Source organism: Argopecten irradians, chromosome 13 (genome assembly GCF_041381155.1).
Source record: "Argopecten irradians isolate NY chromosome 13, Ai_NY, whole genome shotgun sequence".
In the NCBI taxonomy this organism is placed as follows: domain Eukaryota; kingdom Metazoa; phylum Mollusca; class Bivalvia; order Pectinida; family Pectinidae; genus Argopecten; species Argopecten irradians.
This window is the reverse complement of record NC_091146.1, coordinates 15,817,344-15,839,475: the sequence shown is the minus strand read 5'-3', so window position 1 is coordinate 15,839,475 and position 22,132 is coordinate 15,817,344. Positions and strand designations below refer to the sequence as shown.

Here is a 22,132-nt window from a genome sequence, read left to right as displayed (position 1 = left end):
TTAACCAAATTTTATTACACCCTCCTTCGTGCGATATTGATACTAGGCTCTACGTCCCGATTTATTCATAAAATCTTAATTTATAATAACAAACTTCTCTCATGTCGTCTCCCGATCGGAACATCTCGTCCATCATACACTGTACAAGCCGCGGAGAAAATTACGAGGTAATCCGATTGGGTTGTTGCCATGGTATCAAACAACGTTTTATCACGTGAGATTTCGTAATATTTATAAGAAATACAACTCACATACTCTAAATATTTGTGAAAATGGCTGATCGGAAGAAATCCAGAGTACTTCTGACACTGGGACAAAAGGTAGAAGCGATCAGTCAACTTGATGATGGAGTTCCTGCCTACAAGATAGCCGAGAAGCTCGGCGTCGGCAAAACCCAAATACAAAATCTACGCAAAAGGAAAGCAGAATTGATGAGCGACTATGAGAACAATGTCCCGAGTGACTCCAAGCGACGTAGGCATTTCACAGGCAATGAAGAAATAAACGAATCGACACTTGCTTGGGTAAATTATGCCATTCACAGGCGTATCAATGTAACTGGGCCACTTATACAAACTAAAGCATTGGAATTTTCCGAGCGCCTAGGGATTACAGATATTAAGGCATCGAAGGGATGGTTAGAAAGTTTCACAAAACGGAACTGTTTGGTATTTGGAACTATTAGTGGAGAACGTGGTGATGTGAAAATAGCTACCGTTCATAACTGGAAATCAAAATTACCAAAGCTATGTGAGAATTATGAACCAGCCGGCATTTTCAATATGGACGAGACTGGTTTGTTTTTTAAGGACACTACCAGAAAAACATTTCATGATGATTGTGCGGGTGGTAAGCGCTCTAAGGAAAGAATTACAGTTGCGTTATGTGCAAGCATGGCAGGCGAAAAAGTTAAACCATTAGTTATTGGAAAGTCGAGACGACCCAGATGTTTTAAAAACACAATCAAACTCTCTTCCAGTAGACTACTACTGTAACAAAAAGGCATGGATGAACAGCTTTATTTATAAAGACTTTTTGAAAACATTTAATAGAAGGATAAAGTCACAAAAGCGAAATGTGTTATTATTTGTGGATATTGCCCCCTCACACCCGGAAGTGGAGCTAAGCAACGTTAAAGTGGAGTTTTTGCCACCAACTTCCTTAACGCAACCTATGGATCAGGGAATCATCCAGTCAACAAAGTTAAAGTTTCGCAAGAGACAGTTGAAACACATGGTAAAAGAAATGGACAGAAATGCGACTGTTTGTGGTTCAGACATTTTGAAACAAATCAATATTCTTGATGCCATTTATTGGCTGAAGAATTCTTGGACTGAGGTTGAGGAACACACAATTAAGAGATGTTTTGAGAAAGCGGGCCTCAAACAGATACAAGGTCCTGAAGTCGACAATGAACACAGTGACAACAATGATGACGATGATGATATCCCCCTGGCGGCAATTAAAATGGTGAAAGATGTGTTCGGTTGCACCTTCAAAGAGTAAGTTAGTATTGACAATTCCATCGATACATGTGGCAACATTTCTTTCGATTGGGACAGTGATGATAGTGACAATGAAGTTGGTAGTTCATCTGAAGAAACTCTAACATTGGCTGATGCAAACAACATGGTTGTGAAGCTGAAATTATTTGCAACTACATCAGGCCACCCAGAAATTCTGGATTGTGTTATACAGCTCGATGGAAAACTTTCAGACATTACAGTGAACACCACCAAACAAAGCAAGATCACAGAATTTTTCGAAATGATGAGATCGAAATAATTTGATCTTTTTAGTTTTTGCGATCTTATACCTGAACATTTTATTGTTTTAACTTCCGAGTAATGTGCAATTGATACTATACATATAATTTCATTTAATTACCTGATCTTACAAACATTTTAGAAATAAGAATACCATCATATTTTAAGATTTATTGTAACTAGATGAGGTCAATTGATAAATGTGCAATAATATCTCATAATCCTTTTTAAAGGGCTGAAATGTACTTGTGCTTGTATTTATTATTAATTGATTTTTAATTAAAAATGTTAATATTCAATAGTTGTCAGTTTTCATTGATACAGGGCAGTTGATATAGGTACATATAATTATAAACAAGGATGGATATAGACCTGTATGATTAATGAACCAGTTTCTATCAGTGATGTAGCGGACGGACTTGGACTGTCTTAAGTGACTCCCTGTCTTATGTGACCTTTTTGAAATGGTCCCTTGGAAAGTCACATAAGACAGTCTCGACTGTAGCTAATTTTTTAAAAAATCTTTCTTCTGAATTCACAGATTCAATGAAAACAAATACTCTTCATAGATTGAAATGTCTTAAGGCCCCTTACAAAACGTGTGAATTTCATGGTCCTCAGATTTTCTTCTTGGGAGGGGGTCAAGTTTACTGTAGTTTATATAGGAAAAACACGATATAAACATGATTTGCTTAGTTTTAATAGGAAATGAGTCAAACTGGGTTAGAATTATTAGCCTGAAATAGCATTTTAACACTATATCTATATTGGTCCTGGCTGACCCCCAGCGACCAGAGGGGCGGGGCCAAAATGGGTCAAATAGGCTAAAATTTCAAAACTCTTCTGAATTCACAGGTTTGATGAAACCAAATAATCTTCATAAATTAAAAAGTGAAATCAAAAAATCACTGACACTGACTTGACTTCTAGTTTGGTTTTGTTGTTTAACGTTGGCAAAGCAAATTGGAATTTTAAGCTTAATGCTTGGTAACATAATACACTTACTATCAAAATGAAAAACAAAAAATAGAAATTCTAATACGAAGGTTTAACTTTCGTTTATTCTAATTCGTAAATACTTTTTACAGATTTGAACCAACTTTGCAATGCTCTTTCTGTATCTGCACTCAGGTGACCGCCAAGGCCTCTTGTTTGTTTTCACGGCAATATTGAAACCACTGAAATGTGCAAGTTTGGTATTGTTGCATAGTTCCTTGTCTCCATGATGACAACAGAATTTGTTCAGCCTCTGTTGAAAAGCAGAGGTCTTAGATCGATTCCCTGAAAGCCGACATGCCATCAATCTTGTTTTGGGTAAGCTTGTTGTTGTTAGGTGTGGGTGGCTGAGTGTGTTCTTCTCCCTGGGTAAATTAACAACCAATTAGACAACAAGCAATTTGTGGAAACCAAGACTGTGTAGTCCAGTAGTCAATATAGCCTCTGAATTGTCTTTTTGGATAACTTAGTGCACAATCTTTCCAATGAGTGAGAAAAGGGGGGGGGGATATGTACATTAATTTATCTCCACTCCAAGTAATAGAAAAGGCATCCACAGCTATTGCAAATGGATCAGGTTTCAACTTGGTAGTTGTTTATTCATTATTTGAGAGAACACATATGTATCTAGCTTCCACTCAGTATTTCTTGGACTAATATTTGATTCGAAACTGTCCTTTGATGCACATATCAAACATCAGAAGGATAAGTGCTACGAGTTCTTCTGATTGGGGTGCAGACCATGAAATGCTTCTACGTATCTAGCGGACAGTTTTTAGATCAAAACTTGACTATGGCTCCATTGTCTATGGATCGGCTCGCAGCTCCTATCTACAGATGCTTGACCCTATACAGAACCAGGGACTGCGTCTCGCACATGGAGCTTTTCAAACAATTAGTAGAATCAAATACTCTTCATAGATGGAAAGTTCATAAGGTCTTTACAAAAATTGTGAATTATATGACCCTGGGGTCTCAAGTTTCTTCCTGGGGAGGGTGTCCAGTTTACTATAGATTACATAGGAAAAATACATTTTTGAACATTATTTGCTTAGTTTTCATAGGATATTTAGCCAAACTGGGTTAGAATTATTAACCTGAAATAGCATTTTAACGTCATAGTCATTTTGGTCCTGGCCGACACCCAGGGGCTAGAGGGGCAGAGCCAAAAGGGGTCAAATGGCTAAAATTTAAAAATATATTCCTTCTGAATTCAAAGTTTTGATGGAAACAGATACTCTTCATATATTGAAAGGTTTTAAGGCTCTTTACAAGAATTGTGAATTTCATGGCCCTGGGGTCTCAGGTTTCCCCCTGGGGAGGGGGTTAAGTTAAGTATAACTTATGTAGGGAAAACACATTTTTAAGCATTTTTTGGTCATTTGAAATAGAAATTTAGTCAAATGTTATAAGAATTATCATTATGAAATGGCCATTGAATTCTAATAAGCTAAAACTTTAAAAATTCTTCTTCTGAAATTCTGGAACTGGTAGAATCAAATTCTCAGATGGAAAGGTCATAAAGTGAATAGTCGGGCAAAGAAAACCAGTCTAAATGCGTTCATTGGCCTTCCAAAAGTTCTCGCATATTAATACGACGGCCAAGTTCTGCTTAGTTTCCCACTAATTGATTCGAAATTGTCCTTTGTTCCACATATCAAACATCTGAAGGATAAGTGCTCGAAGGCGCTGAACCTTCTACGAGTTCTTTCCCATTCTGATTGGGGTGCAGACCGTGAAATGCTTCTACGTTTGTTTGTTTGTTTGTTTGAGTTTTACGGCCCATCGACAACTAAGGTCATTTAGGGCCAAACTACAAGTCATGCATTAATATCAGGATAAAAGATCAGGGTAAGAAAAGGCAAGTAAGGACTAAAACACATTGTAAACGTTTATTTGATAAAAAAAAGGTTTGAATGGGATAAAATAGTTTTGGCTAAAACACATGAGAAAACTCATGCACAATGTTGATGAAACGATGAAATATTGAGTTGATACGATGTATGATGAGAAAACGTTCATATTTTGCTTAAAATACCGATCTCTTTGAGATAATTAAAAATGCGATTATGTCTCACTGAGATAATTAAAAATGCGATTATGTCTCACGGCATGAAACAAAGTGTACATGTCGGAGACATCGTAGTATTTATCTCGTATGTGTTTAAAATCAATACAATGCAATAAAATATGCTCCACTGTGAGAGGAGTATCACATGCATGGCATGTGGGAGGATCCTCCCCTCTCAATGGATAGGAATGTGTAAAATATGTGTGTCCAGTTCGGAGCCGAGAGAGAACAACTTCCTCTCTGCGGTCCCTCCGACTGGACAGTTTAGGATTAAGTGTAGGTTGAATTTTAAACAGTTTATTGTTTGTTTCGGTAGACCACCTTTGTTGCCAATGGTGTTTGATGGCTGACTGAATTGAAGGTTTGATGTCGGTGTATGGTAGTTTCAAATGTGTTTGTGCTAGGCGAAGAGCAGTCTTAGCTGCTTTATCAGCCTGTTCATTCCCCTTTATGCCCACATGACTGGGACACACCAAAGTCTATAAAAGTGGTAGTTTCTGCTCCTGCTTAGCGCTCAGCATAACGGGAGTGGCACGACTGGTTTGCCCGTTGTCAGTATAATATGACCGGGTGGGGTGTGTTGCCTGGTGTCTTCGGCGGCATGCTTCAGTGATATAGCACTATAAAAAGGGCAACAGTTCCACTATACAAGAAGACACAACACGAATATACTGCAGTCTCCCAAAACACGCACCTCGCGCAACATTCACGCAACACACCGCATACATGGGAGGCCGTCCTTACATGACCATAGCTGTTAATAGGACGTTAATTAAACAAACAAACAAACAAACAAACAAAACATGACTGGGAATCCAGAGATAAGTAATTTGAGTTTTAGAAGATAATCGAAATGTTCGGATTAAAATATTTTGGATTAGAGTATTTCTAGGGCTTCTTGATTTCAAAGCCTGGAGAACCGAAAGAGAGTCTGAACAGATGATTGCCTTTTCAATACGGTGTTCTTCGATGTGGTCAAGAGCCAGACCGATAGCACAAGCTTCCGCAGAGAAAATGGAAGCAACATCTAGAAGTCGGATAGAGGAACAGTGATTAGATGTACAGCATGCTGCCGCAACTTTATCACCATCTTTTGATCCGTCAGTGTAGATCTGAACATGGTCAGGGAAAGCCCTAATGCACTCCCGAAAGGAGGATTTGTGTTCTTCGGGTAATGCACTGGATTTTGCCCTCTCATGTAGAGATAAATTGATATCAGGTGTTTGAATGAGCCATGGTGGTACATCCGATACGGTGTACTCGTCAATGGTGTCGAATGGTATATTAAGTTCCAGCAAAAATTTTGAAATTCTGATGCCAAATGTTGGTATGAGCTTTTGATTTTGTGTAAATATTTCTTGATGTTGTGGATTGAATACAAGGTTAAATGCAGGATTTTTGGGGTTGGATTTCAGTTGAGCAGCATACTGTAAGGATAATTTCTTTCGTCGATCGTCTAGAGATGGCTCATTAGCTTCCACATGGAGACTCTTCACAGGTGTTGTTCGAAAAGCTCCAAGTGCGAGACGCAGTCCCTGATTCTGTATAGGGTCAAGCATCTGTAGATAGGAGCTGCGAATAGACAATAGAGCCGTAGTCAAGTTTTCGACACCATTGACGAGTACATCGTATCGGATTTACCACCATGGCTCATTCAAACACCTGATATCAATTTATCTCTACATGAGAGGGCAAAATCCAGTGCATTACCCGAAGAACACTAATCCTCCTTTCGGGAGTGCATTTGGGCTTTCCCTGACCATGTTCAGATCTACACTGACGGATCAAAAGATGGTGATAATGTTGCGGCAGCATGCTGTACATCTAATCACTGCTCCTCTATCCGACTCCCAGATACTGCCTCCATTTTCTCTGCGGAAGCATCTGCTATCGGTCTGGCGCTTGACCATATCCAAGAACACCGCATTGAAAAGGCAATCATCTGTTCAGACTCTCTTTCGGTTCTTCAGGCTTTGAAATCAAGAAGCCCTAGAAATACTCTAATCCAAAATGTTTTAATCCGAACATTTCGATTATCTTCTAAAACTCAAATTATTTATCTCTGGATTCCCAGTCATGTGGGTATAAAGGGGAATGAACAGGCTGACAAAGCAGCTAAGACTGCTCTTCGCCTAGCACAAAACAGATTTGAAACTACCATACACCGACATCAAACCTTCAATTCAGTCAGCCATCAAACACCATTGGCAACAAAGGTGGTCTACCGAAACAAACAATAAACTGTTTAAAATTCAACCTACACTTAATCCTAAACTGTCCAGTCGGAGAGACCGCAGAGAGGAAGTTGTTCTCTCTCGGCTCCGAACTGGACACACATATTTTACACATTCCTATCTATTGAGAGGGGAGGATCCTTCAACATGCCATGCATGTGATTCCCCTCTCAGAGTGGAGCATATTTTATTGCATTGTATTGATTTTAAACACATACGAGATAAATACTACGATGTCTCCGACATGTACACTTTGTTTCATGCCGTGAGACATAATCGTATTTTTAATTATCTCAAAGAGATCGGTATTTTAAGCAAAATATGAACGTTTTCTCATCATACATCGTATCAACTCAACATTTCATCGTTTCATCAACATTGTGCATGAGTTTTCTCATGTGTTTTAGCCAAATTTATTTTATCCCATGCAAACCTTTTTTTTATCAAATTAACGTTTACAATCTGTGTTTTAGTCCTTACTTGCTTTTTCTTACCCTGAACTTTTATCCTGATATTAATGCATGACTTGTAGTTTGGCCCTAAATGACCTTAGTTGTCGATGGGCCGTAAAACTCAAACAAACAAACAAACAAACAAAAAGTTTCCCAGTTCTGACCATTAAAGTAAAGAAAAGTTGAAAGCATTGAAAGCGAGGCTGCGTGGAAATGTAACCACGGACATAGTGAGCTGGGAGGACGTTTTAGAATTTCCATACTTTAAATTTATAGCACTATAAAAAGGGCAACAGTTCCACTATAGAAGAAGACACAACACAAACATACCGCAGTCTCCCAGTACACTCACCTCGCACAACATACACGCAACACACCGCATACATGGGAGGCCGTCCTTACATGACCATAGCTGTTAATAGGACGTTAATAAATCAAATAAACAAACAAAAAAGTATTGAATTACTTCGCAATTTCTCAAATAAATGTCTATTTTGTTCTTTTTCCAGATGTTTCGTCACAGAGCTCCCCGCTGCGATAGGTGATCCAATAGCACTACACAGTTCTCTAACAGCTTTGCCAGGTCCATGGTTCACGGTATACACAGCCCTATGAGCTCTCCCAGAAAAGTTTCGAGTAAAGTTCACACTAAAAGAGAGGGGGGGGGGAGTGATCTCTTTAGCCGCCTGTTCACAGATTCCACCTTTTGGGTTGACAGATTCCAAAGAGTCATTTCCAACACAGAATCGCCAAGACGACTGTTCACCTTTTCCATAAGTAAATCTTCTCCGCCACAGATCTTAAAATCATTTGGTAAGTATGTGCTGTTTGTAAGCCAGTTCTTTGTTTTAGTCCCAATACACAATAGAGATTTGGTTTTACAAACATAATGTTTACCTTGATAGCACTTCACCATTGCCTCCCTTACACCGCGAGCTGCACGTTGTAAGGGAACTAGACTACCACAGTGTCTGTCATAAAGGTGAGATAACTCTGCCTGGCATCGACCAGCTAGATCACAGCTGAATTTTCTCTTGATAGTTTGTCTCTCTTTCCTTGTTGATCCTGGCATTATTTGTTGATCCTGGCATTATTTCTTCAAGTTTGAACACACTTTTTTCTAAGATTTCTTGTTATATGAATAGGGTCCAGGTTGTGTGTTGACTTTGTACTTGAATCACCGAGTTTATAAATCTTTTCAGCTGCCTTGAATGCACCAGTGTCTGAGTCTGTGACAAGCTTGCACCAGTGTCCGAGTCCGTGACAAGCTTGTCTTCCTCCAGACCATCTTCTCTTAGCTTCTGCTGACTTTCAAAACAGTATGCTTGCTCATTACCAATCGATGAGGCTACAGGTAAGTTTCCTTTAAAGTCTCTGGTATGTTCACTACTACAGGGTGGCCACAGTTTGTTTTTGGTGACAAGGTTTAACACATACTGTTCCTTGGTATTGTGTTCTATGCTACTGAACATCACTTGAGTTGCTGACTGAAATGGAGTCTTTCCTTCACCTGAATAAAATGGGTTGTTGTAAGTCGCGTCAACCATTAGGTTAACTTTGTTCGGCTGATTTCCTCTCAGGGTGTTGATTATTTGTACACGCTTCCGTAGTTCACTCATGTCAGTCTTGTTAATTTCTTCAATTTTGTCCCACACTTTGTTAGTACTTTTCTGCATTCCTCTCTCTGAGGGGGAGGGATATTGGCACTCATCAGTGTAAGTCTCATTGCAGCGTTACCAATTCTACTCTGTATAAGTCCAACTTGTACTGCAGAGTTCATTTTCATGGTGTCTCGCCCTTTCTTCCCTGGTTCTTTCATGCCTTCATATAGAGAATACACACCTTATTCACCATTATCTTGGTTCCAAAATAATCTTTTCCTTGTGTATGGGTCTGTTGAATGTTTCAGAGGCTGATCATTGCTCTTTATATACACAGCAATATCCAATCAGGAGGCTTGTATCAGTAATCCTATTCATTAGAGTCGAGCTGGACACTTGACAGGCAGACACCTAGCCCTATGGTTTAAGCACCCAATCAGCTGCAATATCAAGTATCTGTCTTTCATCTCTGCTGCTCTAATGTAAACATTCTGTAATCCTATCATTTGGTGTCATACTGTTTGGAAAGAGGTGATTCTTTATTGTACTGTCTGTTTCTTGACTTTTTGATGCTGTGAAACAGCATTCTTAGGTACGCTCGGCGAGCCTGTGCACATCAAAACCACGAAACCACTCCGCGATGAAAATTAACAGTTGTTTTGTTCATTTCACGTAATACTTGATGGTATGGAAAAATAAAACCCCAATATTCAAAACCACAGACATTGAATTAGTACATACATATACACCATGGATGGAGTGTTTTAAGTATTCAGTTGGGACTCTATGATATTTGTGTTACTCCGAGATCAGTAGTGTCCCGAAAATCACGAACAACGCCTTCTTCGCTGTCTTCCTCCGCGGCAGATTTTCAGTGGATTTCGAATTGTGTATGTTATTTAAATTTTACGTAATTCATGCTACTGATCGATTATTGTAATCAAATGTTAGGAAGGTAACTGCATAAGAAAGTTCTTATAACGCTTATTAGGTTTTGTGTGTTGGTTGTATTGACGAACTATATTATCTGATGATATTATTGCGCAGTAAAAGTTAATAGTTTTGAGTACGTGCTGTCATCGGAAGTTCTGTCTTTTGTTTATCGACAAATGCGTTATATTGAAAGGGAAAAAGTACAAAATCTAGATAATATAGATCTATATATGTACGAGCAACTTAAATGGTCAAATGAACTCATATCGCAGTGTATGGTAAGGTAGCCTTATGAAGACTTACTAAAGTCCAATATATTGAAATAAGTTTTCTTGATGTTAGCGTTCTTATGAATTCAAAAGAAATTTGACTGTTATAAGAAACCAAATAATGTACCCTTTAGATATATAATTACTTGACAAAAGTATGTGGCCATGTTTTATTATAAGTCAAAAGTCGGCAAAGCAAAACTCACGATAAATGTTCTGCACGATCCAACCATGTTAGGCTTACGAAGACATGCTAAAGTCCGATACTTTACATGAAGTTTTCTTGATGTTAACGGCTAGTGTTCTTGTGAATTTAAAAGAAATCTGAGGGATATACGTAAAAAAAGTAATGTACCTTTTATTTGGCAAAAGTATCTGGCCATGATTATTAGTCAAAAGTCGTCAAAGCAACCTATGTTAGTTTTCTAAAAAGGAAACCAAAACATATCCGGAAATGATAATATTTCTAATGTTACATTTATCCGAAAATATTCTTCAATGTTAAGTGGATATTAAGATACACTTATTTATTGTACGAAAATGTTTACTATTATTTTTTTTTGTCTTTGAAGGGATATTGATGAAATTGATAATTTAGTAATTAATAAAGAATCATAAAAAATGATACTCAGATTCTGAACGGTTTCATTGGTGTTGAAATCGTTATTTCAAAAATAATTTAGATATAACAATTTATTACAGTTATTTCAGAAAAAAAATAGTTATTCAACTGATTGTTCTTGAAAACCTTTAAATATCATAAAATAAATATGGTATACCGTAAATGTATTTTGTTAAACTCCGAAATTAAACACTGCACATTTATAGTTTACTAAATTCTATATTTAAATGGAAAAACAATTTCATTATTCCTTTGCTTGAGTCCTTCATTCACAGCATCTATGAGTGGCCTTGGCACTTTGATTTCTCTCAATTTTTACACTTTTTTCTGATTTTTTGGCACAAAGTCCTAGGAGTTATGGGGGAGTTATCTCCAGAGTTATCTCCCCCTGATCTTCAATTTTATTTCAGTTGTTCATATTTTTCTGTAGTAAACTAACACTACTATAGTAATAACCAACACCCAAAAGCCTAGGTTAAGAATTTATTGAGATATTTAATTTTACATTTAAAATTTTGTTCGATTTATTAACGTCCTATTAACAGTTATGGTCATGTAAGGACGGCCTCCCATGTATGCGGTGTGTTGCGTGTATGTAATAGTTTCAATTCTCATGAATGTTCTTGCAGGAATCTCCATCTCCGACACGGGTAGATAACTTGCAGTAGCAGACCAACGCATGCAGCGAGCCAACTCCCACTTTCGAATCGGACCTTATGCTATAGGGACTGCAGAATCAAACCAAAAATAGAATCCTGGGCACAAGATTTCATAGAGGGGTGAGTGTTTCGGAGGCTGATTGGGTATTATGGGTGGATCAGTTTCAAATGTTTAATTTGATGTTTGTGCAATACATGTAGATTTAAAATATGTAAAGAAATTTTAAAATTCTGTCAAGTCTGTTTCTGACAGGAAGAGTTAATAAAGATTTGAATTTTATGAAAATTTTGGTCATTTTTTGGTGCGGAATTCAACATAAGATGGCGACCCCCACTTAAAAGTTTAGCAAGATGGTAGATTTGAAAAAAAAATATTCACAGGTTTGTGAGATGATCTTCTTCAAAATTAGTGATTGGTGACCAGACTTGAAAAAAACTTATCCTGGACATTGGCAAACGTTAACATTATCGTCTATGGATGTTTTCATTGTGGATTACTGCCTCACTTTTGGCCTTGCGTCGAGCGTTCACCCCTGTGAGGAAGGCTCTGGGTTCTGTTCCCTGGCCGACACACACAAAAGTCTATAAAAATGGTAGTTTCTGCTCCTGCTTAGCGCTCAGCAAACGGGGAGTGGGACGACTGGTTCGCCCGTTGTCAGTATAATGTGACCGGGTGGGGTGTGTTGCTTGGTGTCTTCGGCAGCATGCTTCAGTGATATAGCACTATAAAAAGGGCAATAGTTCCACTATACAAGAAGACAAAACATGAATTTACCGCAGTCTCCCAAAACACGCACCTCGCACAACATACACGCAACACACCGCATGCATGGGAGGCCGTCCTTACATGACCATAGCTTTTAATAGGACGTTAATTAATCAAACAAACAAAAGGATTTATCATATTTTAGTTCAAATATGGATACTTTACTTAATGTTTAATGTGCATAGTACAATACATTATAGTAAAAGATTAATTGGTGATGGCAGCATTAATTGTACTATAACTAAAAATGTGAACATGTTTATTTTCTATTGTGTCGGACCAAAGGAGGACATCGACGCATTTGGTCTTGTTTTGAATGTCTGCTACAATGGCGGCCCTGCAGGTAGGGCGTTAGAATTGTACCTGCTGCCCCTAATTGCATGATCGTAAAAGGCGACTAAATTTAGGATCTTATCTTTTCTCTTCTTCCTAACTGACTTTATCTTTCCTAATGCCTCCCTTGGCACCGCCTCACTTTTGGCCTTGAGTTGAGCGCTCGCCCCTGTGAGGAAGGCTCTGGGTTCTGTCCCCTGGCCGAGACACACCAAAGTCTATACAAGTGGTAGTTTCTGCTCCTGCTTAGCGTTCAGCATACAGGGAGTGGGACGACTGGTTCGCCTGTTGTCAGTATAATGTGACCGGGTGGGGTGTGTTGCTTGGAGTCTTCGGCGGCATGCTTCAGTGATATAGCACTATAAAAAGGGCAACAGTTCCACTATAAAAGAAGACACAACACGAACATACCGCAGTCTCCCAGTACACTCACCTCGCACAACATACACGCAACACACCGCATACATGGGAGGCCGTCCTTACATGACCATAGCTGTTAATAGGACGTTAATAAATCAAACAAACGGCTACAATGGCGTCATAGGGTCTAGTCTAGCCATCACCAGAGGCGATGTAACCCTGTGGAGTAGTTTTGTATCTACCCCACGGAGTGATAAATGTGGTAAGGTGTGTGTCTGGGTGTAGTGATACGCTGTGGTAGCCGTTCCATGCATCTAATACTGTCTTCTTTACTCCATGTGGCACCATCCTAGTCTGGTGGAATGGAGACGGGAGTATGGGGCGTTTAAAGCCTGGAAGTCGACTGTACGTCGAGGAGACCTGTTTTTCTTACCACAAATGACCATCCTATGACACCAGGTTACCGGTTCACCTATGGGAACAGGCTCAAGAACATGTCTCGGAAATGACGCACAAATTCTGAAACGGTGTATTATCTGAGCAGCAGGCCGATTCGTGTGCTCTGGCAGTCGCGCGGCACACAGACTCGAAATGATGTTCTTTGTTTAAAGTGTGCATCTGTGTCCATATGCAGGGCAGACAGTCTTTCGTTCACAGGCAAGGAATCTGACTCCATGGCCTGTTTACAACAATAGGAACATTTTTCTTGTTTGTATACGAAACTTGACAACTATGATGTTCTATCGGACGACAGCGAGTTTGGTGACAACAGATTAATCACCACCAAATAATCTACTTCAAGTAGTCCTGTCGGTCCGAAAACTATCCTCAGGGAGCAACATAGAGACAATCACTATCATACAATGGAACATGCGCGGATTTAAAGCGAACATAGAAGAATTAAAACATCTTATACAAACAAAGAACCCATCCATATTCTGCCTTCAAGAAATAATGCTGAAAGACACCATCAATCTCAGACAATTTACACTATACACAAAAACTCCAACAACAGGTGGCAGCGCATCAGGTGGTGTGACGGTGCATACAAACGCCCCTCACAGACACATTCAGCTAAATACCACCTTATAAGCTGTCGTTATAAGCGCAACTCTTCACGGTAAAATAACAGTCTGTTCTATATATTTACCTCCAAATACTCTATTTAGTTGTGATGAACTGAGTAACATCGTATCACAACTACCAGTGCCATATATTATCATGGGTGACTTTAACGGTCATAATATCATCTGGGGCTCCCCAGGCACTGACGATAGAGGTAGGACGTATCGAAGAGTTTATAAATAAAAACAGCTTATGTCTTTATAACACCAATGCCCCAACATATTTACACTCTGGCTCGCTGACCCACATTGATCTATCGTTGTGCCATCCATCAATTCTGTGAGGAAGGCTCTGGGTCCTGTCCCCAGGCCGAGACACACCAAAGTCTGTAAAAGTGGTAGTGTCTGCTCCTGCTTAACGCTCAGCATACAGGGAGTGTTAATAGGACGTTATTTAATCAAACAAACATTAATCTATCGTTGTGCCATCCATCAATTCTTCTGGATTATGATTGGATGGTCAACGATGATCTTTGTGGGAGCGATCACTTTCCAATTATACTAAAAAACATAGGGTCACCAAAACTTGAGGAGCCTATTCCTCGTTGGAATCTACATAAGGCGGACTGGGTTCAATTTAAAACCTTGTGCGCAGAGGAGCTCATCGAGGATAAATTTTTGAACCTTGATGACCCCATTAAAATTTTCACAGAAGCGCTCACTTCTATCGCTACAAAAACCATACCAAAATCCGTGCCAAAACCTACAAAGTTCCTTCTGTCAAATGATTCATTTATCAATAGATCTGGTAGAAATGCAGCTCTGAGGCGGTACTTGGCTTCGCCAACCGTCTCAAACTATAACAATTTTAAAATATGGAGAGCTAAAGCTCGAAGGTATATGAAGTCCTACAAGAAAAGTACTTGGAAAGAGTACGTTTCAAAAATTTACTCCAATACAACTTCGAAGAAAGTTTGGGAAATGATTACAATATCCGAAATAGCCGAAAAAAAATTCGCTCAACATTCATCGGTCAAAAATCATTCCAAAAAATTAAAAAAGAGACGTCTAAATTTTAAATCCTCTAGGGCGTTAGAATTGTACCTGCTGCCCCTATTGCATGATCGTAAAAGGCGACTAAATTTAGGATCTTATCTTTTCTCTTCTTCCTAACTGACATTATCTTTCCTAATGCCTCCCTTGGCACCGCCTCACTTTTGGCCTTGAGTTGAGCGTTCGCCCCTGTGAGGAAGGCTCTGGGTTCTGTCCCCTGGCCGGGACACACCAAAGTCTATAAAAGTGGTAGTTTCTGCTCCTGCTTAGCGTTCAGCATACAGGGAGTGGGACGACTGGTTCGCCCGTTGTCAGTATAATGTGACCGGGTGGAGTGTGTTGCTTGGTGTCTTTGGCGGCATGCTTCAGTGATATAGCACTATAAAAAGGGCAACAGTTCCACTATACAAGAAGACACAACACGAACATACCGCAGTCTCCCAGTACACTCACCTCGCACAACATACACGCAGCACACCGCATACATGGGAGGCCGTCCTTACATGACCATAGCTGTTAATAGGACGTTAATAAATCAAACAAACAAACAAACAAATTTAAATCCTCCAATACTGAAAGTTACAATAGGCCTTTCGAGCTACCAGAACTGCTCGAGTCCCTCGAGAAATCAAAGAACTCGGCAGCTGGACCAGAGAAAATTCCATATATGTTTTTAAAACAATTGGCAGACGCTTCACTAAACTGTCTTTTATCTATATTTAACCAAGTCTATTCTTCCGACAAAATTCCCGAGTCTTGGAAGGAATCTACTATTATACCCCTTCCGAAGCCCGGGAAGGATGCTACTGATGCCAATAACTACCGTCCTATCTCACTGACGAGCTGCATTTGTAAAACTCTTGAACGTATGATAAATACTAGATTAGTTTGATTCCTCAAATAATATTTTAAATCCTTTGGAAAGCGGCTTTAGAAACCGCAGAGGAACGGTAGACCATTTAGTTAGACTAGAAACAAAGAACATCTTGTGGCCGTATTCTTTGACCTTGAAAAGGCATACGATACAACTTGGCAATATGGAAACATGAACGATCTCCATGATATCGGTATACGTGGTAATTTGCCAAAGTTTATTTCAAATTTCATATCTGACAGGCATTTCAAAGTTGGAACGGGTTCAACTTATTCAGAAACATCAAAACAGGAGATGGGTGTCCCTCAGGGTGGTATCCTGTCAGTCACACTTTTTGGCTTAAAAATAAACAGCATAACCAAATGTCTTGGTCAATCTACAGAAAGGTCTCTATTTGTGGATGATTTCTTGATTTTTTTGCTCGTTTGTTTGGTCATGTAAGGACGGCCTCCCATGTATGCGATGTTTTGCGTGTATTTTGTGCGAGGTGCGTGTTGTAGGAGACTGTGGTATATTCATGTTGTGTCTTCTTGTATAGTGGAACTGTTGCCCTTTTTATAGTGCTATATCACATTATACTGACAACGGGCGAACCAGTCGTCCCACTCCCTGTATTCTGAGCGCTAAGCAGGAGAAGAAACTACCACTTTTATAGACTTTGGTGTGTCTCGGCCAGGGGACAGAACCCAGAGCCTTCCTCACAGGGGCGAACGCTGTTTCATGTCGTGAGACATAGTCGTATTTTCAATTATCTCAAAGAGATCGGCATTTTAAACAAAATTTGAACGTTTTCTCATCTCATCTTATATTCATATCGACACAACACTCATCGTTTCGTCAACATTTTGCATGAGTTTTCTCATGTGTTTTAGCCAAAACTATTTTATCCTATATACTTCTTTTTATTAAATCAACATTTACAATTTTGTTTCAGTTTTTACTTTTTCGTATCCTGATCTTTTAGATACAGTCCTTGTTTATATCCTGGTATTAATGCCTGCCCTGCAGTTTGGCCCTAAATGACCTTAGTTGTCGATGGGCCGTAAAACTCTAACAAACAAGTTTAAAGTTTTAAATTAGCTTTCGGTGTTATACATTGTATATGTACACGGTAAATGTCTGCTGACGTTACGCATTTAAGCTTTCAAGCATATGACATCGGTGTACTTGATTAAACTATTTATTGTAATATTACTGAATTAAGGTGTTAGTTTTTCAATTTATCAAATAGATTAGGCAATTTAATTACTGTTATGTAACGTACTGCCATTAATGGTAAAAGTGACTGTTTAATATTAGCATCTTTATTTCATTTCCAGTAAGGCCAATACTACTTGAATATTAATGCCTACCTTGTAGTTTGGCCCTAAAAGACCTTAGTCGTCGATGGGCCGTAAAACTCAAAACAGACAAACAAAACAAAAAATTCCTCTGTTTAACTGAGTCCGAAATAATCACTGCTGAAGGCCATAAAATATTTTTGGTACATTTCCTCCTCAGTAAGGCTACCGCCATCAGGTAACAGCAGACAGTTAATGGAAATGGAGGCTGTTGGAATGTCGGCATCATCCACAAAGGAATGGTTCAGGGTCAAATCCTAAGATAGGTTCTTCTGGGGTACCGGTTACAAATTGGAGTACCGACTCTGGGCTCAAGGGTGCGTGCTTTCCTGCTGAAAAGAAAGACCAATATGCGCAACGTGATGATGGGTAAAAATTGACGTAAAAAGTAAAATGATAAAGATGAAAATGTGTTACTGACTACAAACCAAACGACAGTGTATTTCTTTCATGCCAACTCTCGGACATATCTCAGAAAAAGTGAGAAAGCCTTTTCCTCTCTAAGCCTGGCGGTTGGACCCTTCAGCTGCAAACGAAGGCCTAAGAAGATTTAGCAATCTGCTGACGATGAGTTTTCCACTCCTGTGCCGGAAAAATTATCGTAGTGTTGGCTTTCTCTCCAACATCTGGAAAGCCGACGAAGAGGACTGAACTCAATACAAATTCAATAATTGAATTATTATTCTAAAAAAAAAACATAAATGTGTGCATTATAAAAATCTTTTAGAACGTTGGAATGTGTGTAATTTCTAATATTTATAACTTGAAATGAGCTAACCTGCCAAATGCCGGTGCGTTCGAGTCCACACTTAAACATGTTGTAATTTTCTTCGTCCTCCTGTGATTCAATTATTTGTTCCAAGAACACTTTCACATGAAATGACTGATTAATTAATAGCTACAATTACTCGAAATCCACATCAATATTTTGTTGATTGACTGATATTAAGTGATAATGACATTTGCCTTAAGTTTACTTCAATGTTTTACAGTGTAATTGATCATTTGTAAATTATATGACATCCCCATTCACTATTCACATCTCTTTTTAGGTCACCTGAGACAGAGTCTCAAATGACCTATTCTAAATCGCCTTTTGTCCGTCGTCGTGCGATAAACAATTTACTTTTTCGACTTCTTCTCCAAAACTACTGAACCAAAATTTTGCAGAAACCTTCCATAGCCAAAGGTCAACCAAATTTGTGAATTATATGGTCCTAGCCCCCAGGGGCCTGAGGGGTGGCCAAAAGGGGTCAAATAGGCTAAAACTTCAAAAATCTTGTTCTGAAATACTCTTCATAGATTGAAAGGTCTTGAGGTCCTTTACAAAAATTGTGAATTATATGACCCTGGGGTCTTGCGTTCCCCCCTGGAGAGGGGGTCAAGTTTACTATAGTTTATATACGGAAAAGACATTTTTTGAGTATTATTTGGTCATTCTAATAGGAAATGAGTCAAATTATTAGTATTATTAGCCTAAGATAGTATTTTAACATCATGTCCATATTGGTCCTGGCCATCCCCCAGGGGCCAGAGAGGTGGGGCCAAAAGGGGTCAAATTGGCTTACTTTTCAAAAATCTTTCTTCTGAATTCAAATTCGATGGAACCAAATACTCTTCATAGATTGAAAGGTCTTAAGGCCCTTTACAAAATGTGTGAATTCCATGGCCCTGGGATCTCAGATTTTAAGACAAAATGGGTCAAAATGGCTAACATTTCAAAAATCTTCTGAATTCACAGGTTTGATGGAACCAAATAATCTTCATAGATTAAAAAGTGAAATTTATAAAATCACTGACACTGACTGACTTCTAGTTTGGTTTTGTTGTTTAACATTGGCAAAGCAAATAGGAATTTAGGCATAAGGTTTGGTAACATAATACACTAACTATCAAAAAGAAAAATACTAATACGAAGGTTCAACTTTAAAGTTAATTCTAATTGGTAACTACTTTTTCCAGATTTAAACCAACTTTGCAATGGTCTTTCTGTATCTGCACTCAGGTGACTGTCAAAGCCTCTTGGGCCTCTTGTTATATTGAATATGATTTGTCAGTAAAATTTCCCTTCGTTAGCAACAATAACTAGCGTATTTACTATGCACAACAGCATGGAAACAATGCCAAATTATATATGTCGCTGATCACAAGGGAAATAAATTGCTCTCTTTAATAATTAATGCTTAATTACATAAAATGACAAATTCAAAATAAAGTTAGCAAACATTACAGTAAATATCAGCAAGTCCGGAATTGAAAACAACACATACACTATTGATAGAAAGCATATACGACCAGAATTCCAGGATACCATAAAATTGTAAAACATAACACCAACCCACCCCTCACCACACACACACACACACATATTTATCTTGCAATAGGTAACAGAATAGATGGAAAATATAATTTTGAAACAATAAAAATAAAAGTAATATAATTGTATTAATCACTTTTTGGCGAGGTAATGACCTCGCCTTTGTGATCGTGGTTGCAAAATTATCTGTCAGTCAATTTCCTCAATATGAACTTGCTCGCAGATACTAGCGCTCCTAACGGCAGTGTATTCAACAACTTTGATTTTACCGGGAATTTTTAAATCGCAAATTTTGAATATGAAAATTACTGAAATAAGCGTTTAAAAAGCGTTTCCATATATCAATCTTAAACTGTTTATCTTTCAGGATCGGTTGGAGTCATCCTAGTCTTCATCATTATCTGTGTGGTATGCGACTATTGTACCAAGAGTCAACATCTGTTTGGTTGTTTGTTTGCTTAATTAACGTCCTATTAACAGCTATGGTCATGTAAGGACGGCCTCCCATGTATGCGATGTGTTGCGTGTATGTTGTGCGAGGTGCGTGTTTTGGGTCACTGCAGTATATTCATGTTGTGTCTTCTTGTATAGTGAAACTGTTGCCCTTGTTATAGTGCTTTATCACTGAAGCATGCCGCCGAAGACACCAAGCAACACACCCCACTAGGTCACATTATACTGACAACGGGCGAGCCAGTCGTCCTACTCCCTAAATGCTGAGCGCCAAGCAGGAGCAGAAACTAACAATTTATAGACTTTGGTGTGTCTCGGCGAGGGGACAGAACCCAGAGCCTTCCTCACAGGGGCGAACGCTCAACTCAAGGCCAACAGTGAGGCGGTGCCAAGGGAGGCAGTATGAAAGATAAAGTCAGTTAGGAAGAAGAGAAAAGATAAGATCCTAAATTTAGTCGCCTTTTACGATCATGCAATTAGGGGCAGCAGGTACAATTCTAACGCCCTACCTGCAAACATCTGTTGCCAGGCTCAACCCTCGGTAAGTGTATGACATGGTATTTTATAATTTCATGTATAGTAACGAAAGTTATCAATCGTAGATAGATTTATTATATATAATGTTTTGATATTTCATATTCTAAAGTTTTATTGCTTGATTACTTTTCCACATATCAAACATCTGAAGGATAAGTGCTCGAAGGCGCTGAACATTCTACGAGTTCTTTCCCATTCTGATTGGGGTGCAGACCGTGAAATGCTTCTACGTATCTATCGCACACTTATTAGATCAAAACTTGACTACGGCTCTATTGTCTATGGATCGGCTCGCAGCTCCTATCTACAGATGCTTGACCCTATACAGAATCAGGGACTGCGTCTGGCACTTGGAGCTTTTCGAACAACACCTGTGAAGAGTCTCAATGTGGAAGCTAATGAGCCATCTCTAGACGATCGACGAAAGAAATTATCCTTACAGTATGCTGCTCAACTGAAATCCAACCCCAAAAATCCCGCATTTAACCTTGTATTCAATCCACAACATCAAGAAATATTTACACAAAATCACAAGCTCATACCAACATTTGGCATCAGAATTTCAAAATTGTTGCTGGAACTAAATATAAATTTCGACACCATTGACGAGTACACCATATCGGATGTACCACCATGGTTCGCCCGTTGTCAGTAAAATGTGACCGGGTGGGGTGTGTTGCTTGGTGTCTTCGGCGGCATGCTTCAGTGATATAGCACTATAAAAAGGGCAATAGTTCCACTATACAAGAAGACACAACACGAATATACCGCAGTCTCCCAAAACACGCACCTCGCACAACATACACGCAACACCCCATACATGGGAGGCCGTCCTTACATGACCATAGCTGTTAGTTTGATAAATCAAACTAACAAACAAACAAAGGCTCATTCAAACACCTGATATCAATATATCTCTACATGAGAGGGCAAAATCCAGTGCATTACCCGAAGAACACAAATCCTCCTTTCGGGAGTGCATTGGGGCTTTCCCTGACCATGTTCAGATCTACACTGAGGGATCAAAAGATGGTGATAATGTTGCGGCAGCATGCTGTATATCTAATCACTGCTCCTCTATCCGACTCCCGGATGTTGCCTCCATTTTCTCTGCGGAATCTTCGGTCTGGCTCTTGACCATATCGAAGAACACCGCATTGAAAAGGCAATTATCTGTTCCGACTCTTTCAGTTCTTCAGTCTTTGAAATCAAGAAACCCTAGAAACACATTAATCCAAAATCTTTTGATCCGAACATTTCGATTGTCTTCTAAAACTCAAATTAAGCAAATAATGATCATAAATGTTTTTTTTTCTATATTACCTATAGTAAACTTTACCTCCTCCCCAGGGGAAAATGTGAGACCCCAGGGTCATATAATTCACAATTTTTGTAGGACCTTAACACCTTTCTATCTACATGTTTGAAAAGA

The 22,132-nt window shown here is 39.0% G+C and overlaps 1 protein-coding gene across 1 annotated transcript; it reads left to right on the top strand.

The window, feature by feature from the left end:
- Window positions 1-272: 272 nt before the first annotated feature.
- LOC138305637 (tigger transposable element-derived protein 4-like) lies at window positions 273-8,499 on the top strand. Its single transcript, XM_069245934.1, has 4 exons — window positions 273-795; window positions 983-1,502; window positions 8,029-8,116; window positions 8,425-8,499. The coding sequence occupies exons 1-4, from the start codon at window positions 273-275 to the stop codon at window positions 8,497-8,499; spliced, it is 1,206 nt and encodes a 401-aa protein (XP_069102035.1).
- Window positions 8,500-22,132: the final 13,633 nt, after the last annotated feature.

Coding starts and splice junctions, on each gene's coding strand:
- LOC138305637 (XM_069245934.1), top strand. CDS start 273: ATGGCTGATCGGAAGAAATCCAGAGTACTTCTGACACTGGGACAAAAG. Junction 796..982: donor TTTCAATATGGACGAGACTG/GTTTGTTTTTTA, acceptor CTCTTCCAGTAG/ACTACTACTGTAACAAAAAG. Junction 8,117..8,424: donor TGCCAGGTCCATGGTTCACG/GTATACACAGCC, acceptor TTACCTTGATAG/CACTTCACCATTGCCTCCCT.